Raw genomic sequence first — 15,560 nt, 5'->3', positions numbered from 1 at the left:
AATGCATTATGGGTCAGCGCGCCTTGTCTGCGCGCCTTCCCAGAGATCCCCGCTCCGTCGCCACACATGTCGCCGCCATTTTTGGAAAATTTCGATTCGCGCATCCGAAGTCTGCTAATCTTCGGATTCGTCGCAAATCGAAATTTTCCTAATCTTCGAAACGAATTCCACTTCGCCATGTTCGATTCGCTCATCTCTAATCACTACCTTAAACTCAATCTTTCAAAAACTGAGCTTGTAATATTTCCTCCTCGAACCCCCACTCATGACTTTACCATAAAGATCAACAGCACAACCATTGGTCCTTCCCCTCATGCCAGGGTGCTAGGCATAATCCTAGACGCTGACCTCTCCTTTGGGCCCCACATCCACTCACTGGCTAAATCCTGCTGCCTCAACCTCCGGATCATTTCCAAAATCCGCCCCTTACTGACCAATGACACCACAAAACAACTTATCCACACCTTGGTTATATTCCGCCTTGATTACTGCAACTCCCCCCTCACTGGTCTACCGTTACACAGGCTATCCCCCCTTCAGTGAATGCTGCTGCTAGACTCATACACCTTACCAACCGATCAGTGACTGCTGCCCCTCTCTGCCAATCCCTTCACTGGCTTCCACTAACCCAACGTATAAAATTCAAAATACTAACCACAGCTTAAAAAGCCATCCACAACACTGCCCCTAGCTACATCGCCAACCTCATCCACAGATACCGCCCAAAACGCCCACTCCGCTCCTCCCAAGATATCTTCCTCTCTAGCTCCCTCATCACCTCCTCCCACGCTCGCCTCCCGGACTTCTCCAGAGCCTCTCCCATCCTCTGGAACTCTCTACCACAGCATGTCTGGTCAGCCCCCACCCTGTCTGCCTTTAGGCAATCTTTGAAAACTCACTTCTTCAGGTAAGCCTACCACACCTCCACCTAAGAACTGTACTTAAATCACCTCCGCCAGATCATCCCCCACAGCTATCACCTTTTGTATCACCTCCCCCTTCCTTTAGATTGTAAGCTCCACAAGCAGGGCCCTCACATTCCTTCTGTACTGAATTGTATTGTAATTGTAAAGTCTCCCTTTTATTGTAAAGCGCTACACAAACTGTTGGCGCTATATAAATTCTGTATAATAATAATATTAAAAGAAAACAGCTAAACAATTTAGCTAGTAAAAATAAGTTTAATGAATATTTTCCTTCACTCTCCCCAGGTAAACTCCTAGGAAAGGAAAACAATGACTGTTGGGGTCCAAGTACCACACAAAGGTCCCAATGGACCGTATGGGCACTAGGGGCTAAGATGTCACTGAGCACTTAATAGCATTGTAACAACACATTTCCACAGCTGACCCCCCTTACAGCAGTCAAATATTTGTAGAGATAGTTAGTCATAGTTATCTTCAGTATGTAGGTTACATAAAAAGGGGCAAAAGCAGTAAAAAGGAGCTACCTTGAGCCCATCTAAAAGAACAGTGTCAATTACATATAGAAAAATTCCATAGTAAAGTAAAAAGTAAAGAGGTCCTGCCAGTATGAAGCAAGAGCTGGACAGGCCCAAAACATGTACCCCCAAGGCCACAATGAGGACAAGAGGTTGCAGATCATATAGGCCAACCTAGCCAGGGTGTAATGAAGATGGTTGATGAACTTAAATTGAGTAAACCTATCAGCAGTGCTTATGAGATCTTGGAAACAAACATCTGCCACCTCCTCCCAACCCTCTTCAAGCAGCCCAGGAAGCACCGCCTTCCTCTTATAATGAGCAATATGAAAAGGGTTAGTCCAGGCTGCCTGAAGATGGGAATAAAATGTAATGACCAGCTTATCAATATCCATGTCTGACAATAACATTTCCAGGGACGATTCCGAAAGCTCGAGGATTAGAGTCCCAAATTGTGCCCTTATAGCATGACGTAGCAGCAAAAATGTATTTAGAAATTCAGGGTGACCTAGAAGCTCAGGTATATTAGGGTTGTGCCACAGGCAGGGGCGGACTGACAACTCATGGGGCCCCCGGGCAATAAGGGATCATGGGGCCCCTGTGTCCTTGCCCAAACTCAAAAAAGCCTATGAAAAAGGTACCAGGGGCATCTCATGGGGCCACCTACTGACCCCGGGCCCTCGGGCAGTGCCCGAGTTTCCAAATGGTCAGTCCGCCCCTGGCCACAGGGTACAGTAGTTTGATCCCAGGAGATGGGGATAACACCTTGCCCCCCTCCTGCCAGGCCAGCCAGCTAGTATCTATTGGAGAATGGTGGGAGCACTGGGAAACAATAGACATATGCAGAGTTTCCCAAAGGGAGGCTGCAGAACCATGCTGGGCAGACAGGAGAATGGTGGAGGAGGAGAGAGAGAAGTCATGAAACCGATCATACACATAAACAAGTTGAGAGGCAATAAAATAGTTGTGGAGGTTAGGGCACGCCAAGCCCCCATCCACCTTAGATGCCTGAAGTGATGACCTAGCCACTTGCGAGTGTGATCCATTCCAAAAGAAAGAAGTCAAAACAGAGTCAATTGTTTGAAATAGTTTTCTAGGGAGACAAAAATTTGGAGAGGCCCTAAATACATATAAACATGTTGGCAATATATCATCTTGAAAATGTTAATCCTTCCAATTAAATTAAGGGGTAACGCCTGACACCTCCCCGAACTCCTCCACCACGCACATAAGACCAGAAAATGACTCCGCAGAACCATCCAAATATACCAGTGCATCATCTGCATACAAGAAGATTTTCTCCTCCAGCAAACCAAATTGCCAGAGCCAAAGGCTCAATGGCCAGGGCAAACAGAAAAGCTGAAAGGGGACAACCCTGCCTCGTACCCCTATACAAAGTCAAGGCTGGAGACACGTCCCTATTTGTACGGACACGGGCTCTGGGATTAGCTTACAATAGTTGTACCCAGCGAACAAACCTGGAACCAAAACCCATCTGAGACATTGTTTCCCATAAAAATGGCCATCGAACTGTATCGAAGGCTTTTTGCCCATCCAGACAGCACCAAGCCACTCCACCGTTCAGCAGCAGCCCTAAAAATGTGCAGAATACAGGCAACGTATATTGTCAAATGTGTTCTTTCCAGGCATGAACCCAGACTGGTCCGGGGGCACTAGGGTTAGGATCACTTTCTGTAAACTGGTGGCTAGAAGCTTGGTTGATATTTTAACATCACTATTAAGTAGTGATATGGGACGATACGACCCCCACTGTAGCAAGTCCTTGTCAGGCTTGGATATTAATTCTGTTAGAGCCTCATTCATGGTATCAGGAAGTAGTCTATTCTCGAATGCTGAGTTGAAAAGACAATGTGGTCAGGTCCTCCCCATATGTCTGATACCATTCAGAGGGTAATGTAATCTCATTCTTGGTGTCAGAAAGGAATCATATGTGTTAATTTTTCGATTTAAAAGACTGAAAGTGTCAAAATGTCAGGCTAGAGAGGGTGTCAGGGCTCCGGGTATGACCAGAGGTATGTGAACTGACGCAGGGAAACGCAGGCTTCAGATATGTTATAAACAATATAATTTATTAATACTAACAATACATAAACGCAGTGCAATACTAAAACATAACACAGTGCCAACGAACCAAACCAAACCACCCACAGATAACAATACATACAATGCAAGCGTCGTCAGGCAAGCCGGGTCAATAACAATCGGGCAGGTAGGAACAGGAGGAGCAGGCAGAGAGTAGTCAGGTCACGAGCCAGGTACAGCAACTAACGGGCAGGTAGGTACAGGGGGTCAGGCAGAGAATGGTCGGGGTCACAAGCCAGGGATCAAACAGGAGAAGTCAGCAGAGGTCCGGATCAGGCAGGGTCGGCAACAAATCAGTCAGACAGGAACAGGAACAGGAATGCAGGTAACAAGATACAGGGGCCCATGGAAAAACACACACCAAGGCCCAGACTGCAGGTCTGGCCATCCCTTAAATACACCTGTGATTAGCCTTAGGTGTCTTGGCTGACTGCAGGGTTGAGTCTCTGATTGCTGAGAGCACCCGCTGGCCAGCCCTGGTACTGCAGCCCACAAGGCAGGTGAGTCCCACCATTATTGGTAAGTCCATTCCTGACAGAGGGCAATCTTAATAGCATCATGGGTTCCAGGGCAAAGTAATGCACTGGAGCTCCTACAAGCCTGCCCCAATTTATGCTCCTACTCTCAAAAATTAAAGTATATATAGTTGATAGATTTGAACATATATTTCTTAGTACTTTCAATAAAATTGATTTTAACTAACACTGACATCAGTAGTGACACTAATACAGTGATCAGATATAATACTGTACACTGCAACTGTACTAATGACACTGGCTGGGAAGGGGTTGACATCAAGGGGTTAACAAGTGTAATGGGTGTAATGTGTGCTGCTTTTACTAACAGACCTGGCTGCTTTTTTTCCCTGAACTCAGAGTTTATGTCAGGGAGAAGACACAGCCAGATGCCTGTCAGTGTACAGAGTTCTGTGTGTTTGTAAACACAGAACTCTGTGCTGTGAGTGGACACAGCCGATCAGCAGGTTTCTGCCAAAATCATTGGCTGAAACCTGTTGAATAAATTGTACTGAGTCCGATCACAGCATGGGATGGCATGGGGCATGGGGCATGCATGTGAGCCCCAAAAACCCAGAAGAAAGGTGGCGACATACATTGTCTGGCCTGCCTGTGCGCCCACCCTCAATATAACTACTGTGGGTGGGTGGCAAGTGGGTAAGGTATACTCACCACAGATGTGGTAGGACTGTGTTGGGTGGCTATTCGATTACAGTCCTACCACATGACAAGGCAAAATGCCTTGTCTCCGGTACAGAGGTTAGACAAAAAAATTGAAACACTACATGATTTGTAGGCGTGAAAGTGATGACATTATTTTGCATTGAAAACGGACGTGATATAATATTCTTTTGCTTCTGCTGTGTGATGAGACACCTAGCTAAAGCATTTTAAAAAAAGTGATAAAATAGTCATTACAGTCAGGGGCCCCAGGGCACTGCCAGCTTGCTAAGACAGCCCTTTAAAAATGTTAATATATGTGGAGCACAATTGGTTTTTGTGCTGTTTTCCACAGATTGGGAATGAATTCATTTTTAATGTTGGTGTTATATCTTTCACTTGGATGTTATAAGTTGCATACGAAAATACACATGGATAAAACAAAAACTGTGTCTGTCTTCATTTCAGGCTGCAAAGCAACAAAATGTGATTTATTTTAACCACTAGCCTACAGGGACTTATACCCCCTTCCTGCCCAGGCCAATTTCCAGCTTTCAGCGCTGTCACTTTTTGAATGACAATTGCGCGGTCATGCAACACCGTACCCATATGAAATTTTTATCATTTTTTTGAGACAGAGCTTTCTTTTGGTGGTATTTAATCAACTCTGGGATTTTTATTTTTTCTTAAACAAATCAAAAACCACTGAAAATTTAAAAAAAAAACATTTTTTCTTAGTTTTTGTTATACAATTTTGTAAATAAGTGATTTTTCTCCTTCACTGATGTGTGCTAATGAGGCTGAAGTGATGGGCACTGATAGGCTGCACTGATGGACACTGAAAGGTGGCAATGATGGGCACTGATGAGGAGGCACTGGCAGGTTGCACTGATGGGCATTGACAGGCATCACTGATGGGCACTGAAAGGCAGCACTGATACATGACACTGATATATGGCACTGATAGGTGGCACTGACTGGCACTGTTAGGCGGCACTGACTGGCACTGATGGGTGACATTGAAAGGCAGCTCAGATGGGCACTGATATGTGGCATTGATGTGGCACTGATGGGCACTGGCACGTGGCACTGATGAGCACTGACTGCTGGCACTGATGGACACTGACAGGTGGCACTGCTGGGGCTACACTGATCATCAGGGCACACTGATCATCAGTGCCCTGATGATCAGTGTACATGTCCCCTCCGCAGAAAGAAGATTACCGGCTCTACTCTTCTTTCGAGCTGTCAGCGTGACAGCTCAAGAGGAGAGAAATGCCGATAACTGGCATTTCCGTGTTTACATGTGATCAGCTGTGATTGGACACAGCTGATCACATGACCGAGCTGACATCTTTGGCTCTTTCTGTGATCTGCTGTGTCCGAGGGACACAGCGCACCAGTGATCGCCGCAATACGCGCTCTCTGAGCCACGCATGCGCGGTGAGAATGGAAGGACGTCATATCAGAACGAGAGAACCACCTTGCGCCCGTCATTGTACTATAGGGCGGGCGGAAGGTGGTTAAAGGGGGGTAATTCTTTTCTATACCCGCTGTACAGCCTTGATCTGAGCCCATAGCTGTGACATTTCTAATCTATATTTTTCAGTATTCATTATGTTGTATTCAACATTTTTTGTTGGAAACCTCTTTTTTATTAAACGCTGCCCTCTGGCGTATGATTGTGGAGTTATTTCTCATCTTTTATTTTTTCATTCTCAGCCAAGACTGGTGGCATCAGGTCCCAGGGTCACAGTGTCCTCCAGTCATGTCATAATCATGAAAGATAAACAGACATTGTGTACTTACTTGGCCGGGCAGCATGACATTACCAGTCCGATTTTAGGAATTTGGTAACATTTTAGGAAATTTCATGGACATTATTTTTCAGAGGTATTGCTGGTATTGTTCTCTGGAATGTTTTTTTTTTAAAAAGATCATTGTAAGCATCTTTTGGCCCCCATAGGCATCAACCAAAAGAGTGTTGTCTGTTAATCTAAGTTTTGTGTAATTGTCTGCAGAATGGATTAAAACTTCTTTTTACTGCGCTCTGTGGGTCCATTATGGAGATTTGCTCTCAGTTCCCGTCCTGCTGACAATAGTTTCACTACAAAGGAAGTGAGAAAAAAATCAGTTAAAGGGACACAGACAGAAAAAAAAGTCTGACGGGTTCTATCACTTCCTTTTTTTCCTAAAGGAAATCAGGAAAAAAATGTTTTGACTCAGCGTACATTTCAATTACTCTAAAAAGAAAATTGGGCACGCAACAACCTAAGTTTGCCAAATCCGTCAATATTGCAGATTTTTTTTTTTATGTGTGTTGCCCTTCCATGTGCTCCCTGCTGCAAAGGCTAGTTATAGGTTGGGGTGGTTGCCATTTGTTTGTACAGGTTTTTTTTTTTGCCAACTGTATCCCATTGGGGAGATTTCCCTTCATTTCCTGTCCCATGACTGAAACAGGATGTGAGAGGAAATCCCTCCAAAGTGAGGGAATCCCTGGTTGAGAACTAGTGTCCCCAGTGAAAGATTTCCCCTCTATTCCTGCCTCTTCCTAATGGGAACTCAGTCATAAATATAAACAAAAATTAACAGGGGTTCTAATCCCTCTCCACTCTATCCAAAAGTAAATAATAATAATAAGAGTTTTACCTTTAGTTATACTTTAATGGGGCAGCAAAGTGGCTAAATGGTTAGCACTTCCACCTGTCAGTACTAGGATCATTGGTTCAAATCCCAACCATGGCACCACCTGCCAGGAGTTTGCATGTTCTCCCTGTGCCTGTGTGGGTTTACTCCAACACTTAATTAGTAGGTTAATTGGTTCCTGTCTAAATTGGCCCTAGTATTAATGTGAGTTAGGGATCATAGATTATACACTCCTTGAGGGTTAGGCACTGATGTGAATGTACAATATACAGTATATATACACTGCTCAAAAACACTAAAGGAACTCTTTTTAATCAGAGTATAGCTTCAAATCAATGAAACTCCTGGGATGTTGATCTGGTCAGTTTGGCAGCAGAGGGGGTTGTTAATCAGTTTCAGCTGCTACTAAAAACAGGTGCACCAGGTGGACAACAATGAGATGACCCCCAAAACAGGAATGGTTTTGCAGGTGGAGGCCACTGACATTTTTTTCCCTACTCATCTTGTCTGACTGTTTTTCACTAGTTTTGCATTTGGCTAGGGTCAGTGTCACTACTGGTAGCATGAGGTGATACCTGGACCCTACAGAGGTTGCACAGGCAGTCCAACTCCTCCAGGATGGCACATCAATACGTGCCATTGCCAGAAGGTTTGCTGTGTCTCCCAGCACAGTCTCAAGAGCATGGAGGAGATTCCAGGAGACAGGCAGTTACTCTAGGAGAGCTAGACAGGGCTGTAGAATGTCCTTAACCCATCAGCAGGACCGGTATCTGCTCCTTTGTGCAAAGAGGAACAGGATGAGCACTGCCAGAGCCCTACAAAATGACCTCCAGCAGACTACTGGTGTGAATGTCTCTGACCAAAAATGAGAAACAGACTTCATGAGGGTGGCCTGAGGGCCCAACGTCCTCTAGTGGACCCTGTACTCACTGCCCAGCACCATAGAGCTTGATTGGCATTAGCCATTGAGCACCAGAATTGGCAGGTCTGCCACTGGGGCCCTGTGCTTTTCACAGATGAGAGCAGGTTCACCCTGAGCACAAGTGACAGACGTGAAAGGGTCTGGAGAAGCTGTGGAGAATGTTATGTTGCCTGGAACATCATTCAGCATGACTGTTTTGGTGGTGGGTCAGTGATGGTCTGGGGAGGCATATCCATGGAGGGACGCACAGACCTCTACAGGCTAGACAATGCCACCTTGACTGCCATTAGGTATCGGGATGAAGTCCTTGGACCCATTGTCAGACCCTACACTGGTGCAGTGGGTCCTGGGTTCCTCCTGGTGCACAACAATGCCCAGCCTCATGTGGAGAGAGTATGCAGGGAGTTCCTGGAGGATGAAGGAATTGATACCATTGAATGGCCCCCATGCTCCCCTGACCTAAATCCAATAGAACACCTCTGGAATATCATGTTTCGGTCCATCTGACGCCACCAGGTTGCACCTCAGACTGTCCAGGGGCGCAGTGATGCTCTGGTCCAGATCTGGGAGGAAATACCCCAGGACACCATCCGTCGTCTCATTAGGAACATGCCCCGACGTTGTCAGGCATGCATACAAGCACGTACGGGCCATACAAACTACTGAGGACCATTTTGAGTTGCTGCAAAGACATTTCGGCAAAATGGACTAGCCTGCTGCATAATTTTTTCACTTTGATTTTCGGGGTGTCTTTGAATTCAGTCCTCTGTAGGTTGATAATTTTCATTTCCATCAAATGATGGGGCATCCTTATGTTCCTAACACATTACCCAGTCCATATCATTACAGATATCCAGCGGGAGATTTCTCCCCATTGAGATCTGATGGGTTTTCAAAGTGTTCCTTTAGTATTTTTCAGCAGTGCAAAGCGCTGCGTAAATTGACAGCACTATATAAGTACCTGTAATAATAGTAAGGTGACCATATTTGTTCATTACCTATGCAGGCTGTGCTTTGTAGTGCCTCACAATGCAAATCTTCCAGTCTGGGGAAGGTTGAAAACAATGCATGCTAACTATATCAGCTTTGTTGAGTTTTTATTTCAGTACTTGTTATTCAAGAACACCAAATGACTAAAGTAAAATTCAGATCAGTACTGGAGGAGGACTATATATATGTATAGCAGCAGACAGTGAGCCTCTATAGTGCAACTAGACATTCATGTCAAGCAATGATTAGCTACTGAAAAATGCACTTAAAACAAGAAATAAAAACAAAACAGAAAAGTTAATCGGAAAAGTATAGTGAAAAAAATTGAACCACAAGAGTAGGAGCCATTTAAATGCTTTCTTATCACATTTAGAAACAATTGAGTACTGTCCGTGATACTTTTTTTTATTTGCACTAACATACAATTTTGAGGACAAGCTTTCGGGGATTGTCCCTTCTTCAAGATCCAGGTAGTAGTTACAATGTTTTAGCAGAATGTTAGAAGGTATGTGGGGATTGAGAAACGTTATCACATTCAGAAAATAGCATTTTGCTGCCATCTTCTGGATATTTTCCATACTACAGTTGTAGAATTTTTACCACCTAGATTTTTTCCAAAGTGACTAACAATGGTCAAGTATGTATTCTGAACTCAGAAAGTACTATCTATTGCCTTCAGCCTGCTCCAAATCTCTAAATGTCTTTTTCTTTTTACTTGCTGTGATCTCTCTTGCTCACTCCTGAGATAAACTATGGACCATGGAATTTGTAGAGTGCATAGAGCAGTGTGTATGACTGCAACTAACGTGCATTGCTTGTTCCAAACAAACAGAAGCAAGGGGGGGGGGGGGGGGGAGAGAGGTTTGGGAGCTCATGGAGGACATTACAAAGAAACAGAAAAACACAATAAAACATGATTTCATGAAAAATAGATTACAGTGCCATTAAGTAGTGGATGTGTATGGATAATTTTAGGAGAATATTGACTATTATTATTATATAAGCATAGATATAACAACTGCTATGTTCAGCGTCATATTACTCATACAGCCCTGCTTATTAATATTCATACATTATTTTGTTGTTATTTATACTGTAAAACAAAACAATAGATTATTGTAATTATTATTACCTGTTTTTACCTATCCAGCTTTAACCACTTACCGGCTGGTGGCAGTATACTTACTGTGGGCAGGTGGCAGTTACAGGCTAGGTGAAGTATCCATATGTCACCTAGCACATGCGCACTAGTGCTCCCCCTGTGAGTGGCTGAGATATCATGTGATTGCTATGCCCAATCATAGCGATCACAGGATTGCAATGTAAGCAATACTGTCATGGATGGCTTCCATTCATGACAGCTTGCTTGCCATTGTATTTCTGTGATTGGCCCACAGCTATAACATGGTACCTGGCACCCTGTACCATGTGATTAGCTGTAGCCAATCACAGCATCACAGTAGTAAGTAAACTGTCATGAATGAATACAATATATCTATGAATGTAGTGCTGTACTGCCCTTTATCACAACCATCTACACTATTCAATTAATAAATAAATAAATATTTAACAAATATATTAATATTCAAAACTGCCATAAATCAATAATTATGTGAGTGTAAATAATCTTCAATAAACAGTCCCAATACTACAGTCCACAATGGAGTTTGTGTGAATCACTGTGACTTCATTGATAGTGCTTCAGTTTCATCCAAAACAGCCAGACAGATTGCCATCACCAGCCAAAGTGAGCGCTCACTTCAAATTAAGGCCTGGAAGTAACAACAGAATGCCATTTTAGGGAAATAAATGAGCCTGTTTTACTCCTATTAACCTGTGAGTGAGATCTTTTGTGTTTTTAACTAAAATTAATAAAAATTACTACACTACTGTTGGACCTTTCTCCTGTTTGAGATTTCCATTGAGGTGGCCAAGTGGTGGCCAAGTGGACATCTTTTAGCCTTTTTTTTTTAATTCTTTATTTTTCTTTATTTTTAATAAAGCAAGGGGAATCGAAGAGAAGGTTTACCGTAATGCAAACAAACAAGAGGATGCAGTACACAAACATCTTTGTGTATAAATCAGCCAAGGCATGGTGTAAGATATTAAAAATTGAGAGCAAACAATCAGGTTTTTTTTTTTTTTGTTTATATGTAAAAACAAACTCAGTGGTGATTAAATACCACCAAAAGAAACCTCTATTTGTGTGAAATAAATAATATAAATTAAATTTGGGTACAGTGTTGCACAATTGAGCATTGCCAGTTAAAGTAGCGCAGTGCTGAATAGTAAAAACATGCCCTGGTCATGAAAGGGGTAAAACCTTTTAAAGGTCAGGTGGTTAAATAATAAGGTACAGACCATCAAGTTAAATATAGTAATAGCCCAGCTAATTATGTGTGTTATATTCCCAGCACTCAGGGCTGCATTCTTCATACATTTGCAAATATTTATATAAATACTGTACATCATTTTAATTATGAAACACAAGTTATTTATGAGATATTAAACTAAGGAGGTATATTTTTGAACAGGCCATGTTTACAATATTCCATATACCTTAACTCCATTCAAATGGTAATATTTTTTAATTTGATAATTTGTAAATCTATTTCATTTGATTGGATGTTTGAAGTGAGCACGGGTCCACAAGGCTAGGGTAAAAAAAAAAAACACCTATTTAATAAATTCATATTATTAGAGACGTAGTTTGTTTTAATAAAAACATTTTTATTGTTTTGTTTTTAGAGTGAGACATAAACACAGCTTAATAAAAAATATCAAATACAAATATAGAAATGTATAATGATCTCACAACATGGAAATTGTACAGTGAAAGAGAGAGAAAGAGAGAAGGAAAGAAGCTGGTTTATCAAACGTTGGTTCAATCACATGAAAAGCAAATGTAAATATTTCCTATATTTTTTCAGTTCTTTCAGTCCTTCTTTAGTAAATCAGCCTGAAAGAAGAAGGGAGAAATAATGTTTCTGAAACATACAAGGAATTCTTTAAAAAAAAATAAAAAAATTGGGGGGTAATTTCTAGATCGTAGTTGTTCGTAAGCAGGGGCAGACTGACAACTCGTGGGGCCCCCGGGCATTAGGGATTCATGGGGCCCCTGTGTCCTTGCCCAAACTCAAAAGCCTATGAAAAAGGTACCAGGGGCATCTCATGGGGCCCCCTACTAACCCGGGCCCTCGGGCAGTGCCCGAGTTTCCAAATGGTCAGTCTGCCCCTGATCGTAAGTTGTCACATTTGAGGCAATAACACAATTTTATATAACTAAGCTGATCTGATAAATTTTAGAGTTAAACAATTTATGTAAATCTTACAGAGCTCTTTTGGCTAAGAGGAGCAAGTTATATTCTGGGCAGCAGGTCATGTGATTTTCTGTAAACATCAAAACAAGTTTTGGGGAAAATTTTATATTAGCTTTCTCTTGGTATTGTATCCTTTTTATTTAGCAAATATTTGCTGGGTCAATCTTATATTTACTCACTCTGTAAATTTGGCATTTTCATTTTGTAAGCATAATTTTTCATTTTTTCCAACTCTTAAAAATAAATTTGAATAATAATACATTTTCAACTCAGATCAAAAACAGATCTATAATAATTATATTAATTATTATTTAAAATAAGAAGAAGAACAGTAGCATGCATGGAAACACTTTAGTCATTTGTGTTTGTTCTCATGTTTAGGGGCTCTTTGATGGAGCATTAACAAACTGGTTCTGGACAATACTGGGTCATAGTAAAGTGGCGAGCGAGCGACCAGATAGGATTATTGCACCACAATAGGTTATTTCATAACAGGTTATTTCATCTTAGCTCTGTGAACTTTCACATCCAGGGTGAGCCATTGAGTCCCATATATATTAGATTAAATACTTTGTATTGGATATATTAAAGTTGTTTGGTAATTGTATAATTCATTTTATTATACCTTTAGACTGCCTCGGCGGTTGAAATCTCTTCAAAAATCTCCCCTGAAGAACCCCGTGAGGGCGAAACATGTAGGAAGTAACTACAAATATATAATCAAGTTTGAATCTTAGTTCCACTCTTAATACTGACATTATTTTTATGTTTCTGTATTTTTACCTTTTTTTTGTTTTTTAAAAAATACAAAAGAAAATTTATATAACTTTTTAATATGTTTGGTATTCATGTTCATGCACCCTGAAAGTCCCATCTTCTCTATTGAATACTGGGTCATGTTTTTTTTGTTATATCTGAAAAGGGCTTTTCTTGGTTGCTGGTACCATTACGGAGACCTCCACCTTTATTTGGATGAGACCCATGTCCTGTCATAATGCTTACTTCCTCTGAAGAAGTTGACTTTGTTTCTTCGAAAATCAGTAGAAAATTCAAACATCAGTAACTATTTGATGACAGTTTGGAAAAAGTATACGACTCTTAGAAAATGCTGATTGTTGAATATTGACAATATGTAGAATCAGAAGGAAGCAGCTGTTTGCACTCTGTTGTCTTTTTTATGCTTTTAATGTTTTTGTTGAATGTAATTAAATAATAATAAGCGGTTTTATGATTTAATAATTGCCTGGATCAATTTTGATAATAATGAAGTCCCCATTCTCATGCTATGAGAAAAACAAAAGCCAGAATTATTGGATGTATTATTAATTATAGATTGTATAACAGAGTTAGAGAAACCATATAGTCAGTCTGTCTTTCTATTCAATTTGTTTTGGCTGAATCATTCACATTTCTTATCAGCAAGATTAGATCTGGTATATTCTGTCACTGTGACCACAAACAAACAAAGTTATCCTGACCTACCCAATTATTTACCATTCTTACTAAAAATTACAATTAAGTAAATTGTACAAGATAAATTAAAAATAAAAATAGCATTTATAAATTCTATATAACTTGCTAAGTGCCACAACGGATGTGTTGGTCATACTACATTTTAGCGTTTTAATTTTCTTTCTAAAAACAAAACAGCTGTTTTGCAAAACCATTTTGGAAAGGTTGGTTGCAGGTTAATAATTTACTAGCGATAGCAGTTTCCAAAATGACATATTCAGGAAAACTTCACTATAAATACTGTGGGCAGTCCTCAGTCAGGTATTCACCATCATCATGAGGGGAATCATCCTAGCACTACTGCTCGCACTAGCGAGTGAGTAGCCTTGCCATATTATAACATTTTTATTATTACTTTGGCATGATTATTAATTTTTTATGACAATTAGACAGATATTTGTTTGTTTACCTATTACTTATAATTAATATTTTATTGTTTCATGCATACACAGTTTTTATTTTTATTTAAATTAAATAATTTTTCATTAAAATTTAGTGTACTGACAAATTAATTGAATTTTTATTTATTGTATTTTTTGTTCAATTTAGTTTATGGATAATGTTTTTAAAGTACTAACATTATTATGTTTGTGTCTCTTTCTCGCAGGTAGTGACAACTCACAAAAAGGTGAGTGTTATTTGAATTTTTCTTTCTTCTCTGTTTAACTTATATCTGGAGCAGCTATGTACTTGGCTATCTATGGCTACAGGTCTAATTTATCTGTGCCCAGACTTAATGTTTAAAGAGTATGAAGAAACATTTGTTCTTTTTTTCTCCAGTACCCTATTTGATTGGCCTTTTCTTTCTAACACTGTGATAGGAGATAATGAAAGGAAAGACATGGCCAGTTGATATATGAAGCAAACAGGTCTTCTTATGAACACTTTCATAATATAGACTCAATATGGTCCACTACTTGTTGTTTGACTATAATTCCCAGCATGCATTGAAAGCCCACACCAGATTTTTTGGGGAAAATTCTTTTTTACTGATTTTGCACATAAAGAGGTACGAAATGTAGTACAAACAACAAAAACATTGCTGAAGTCCCCTGTTCCCCTCTGTCCAATACCTCCATAAGTGATGCCCAGATATTAAAGTAGACACAAGAACAATGTGGCATCCACCACACAGTATGATCGAAGAAAACAGTAGATGTCTTTGGATGAAAATAGTCTTGGAAATAGCAATCAAACACAGTTTAGCTTAAAATAAAAAACTCCACCCAAAACTTTTTTTGGGATAGTGCAGGGAAAGGGCTAAAACCCTGTCTGTTTTTTTTTTTTTTTTTTGCCATCAGTGTGCCTATTGGGGCAATGTCCTGTTACTTCCTATCGGAAAGAGTGGATTTTTCCCCTTATTTCCTGTCCCTGTTATGTTCATACAGGACATGGGGGTACAGGTGTCAGCAGGAAAGGAAGGCACCTTTGAATGCAACAGGTTTAAATAT

General features: G+C 40.8%; 1 protein-coding gene across 1 annotated transcript in view; it reads left to right on the top strand.

The window, feature by feature from the left end:
• Positions 1-14,385: 14,385 nt before the first annotated feature.
• Positions 14,386-15,560, top strand: part of LOC149456803 (vitellogenin-A2-like) — a 48,441-nt gene continuing 47,266 nt past the window's right edge. The window contains exons 1-2 of the mRNA XM_089684363.1: positions 14,386-14,425; positions 14,717-14,737. Of these exons, the coding sequence (XP_089540489.1) occupies positions 14,386-14,425; positions 14,717-14,737 (61 nt within the window). The remainder of the gene's footprint in view (positions 14,426-14,716; positions 14,738-15,560) is intronic.

The sequence above is a fragment of the Staurois parvus genome, unplaced genomic scaffold (assembly GCF_062004578.1).
Source record: "Staurois parvus isolate SC_StPar_1 unplaced genomic scaffold, SC_StPar_1.0 ptg000347l, whole genome shotgun sequence".
In the NCBI taxonomy this organism is placed as follows: Eukaryota; Metazoa; Chordata; class Amphibia; order Anura; family Ranidae; genus Staurois; species Staurois parvus.
This window is presented reverse-complemented; position numbering and strand designations above follow the sequence as displayed.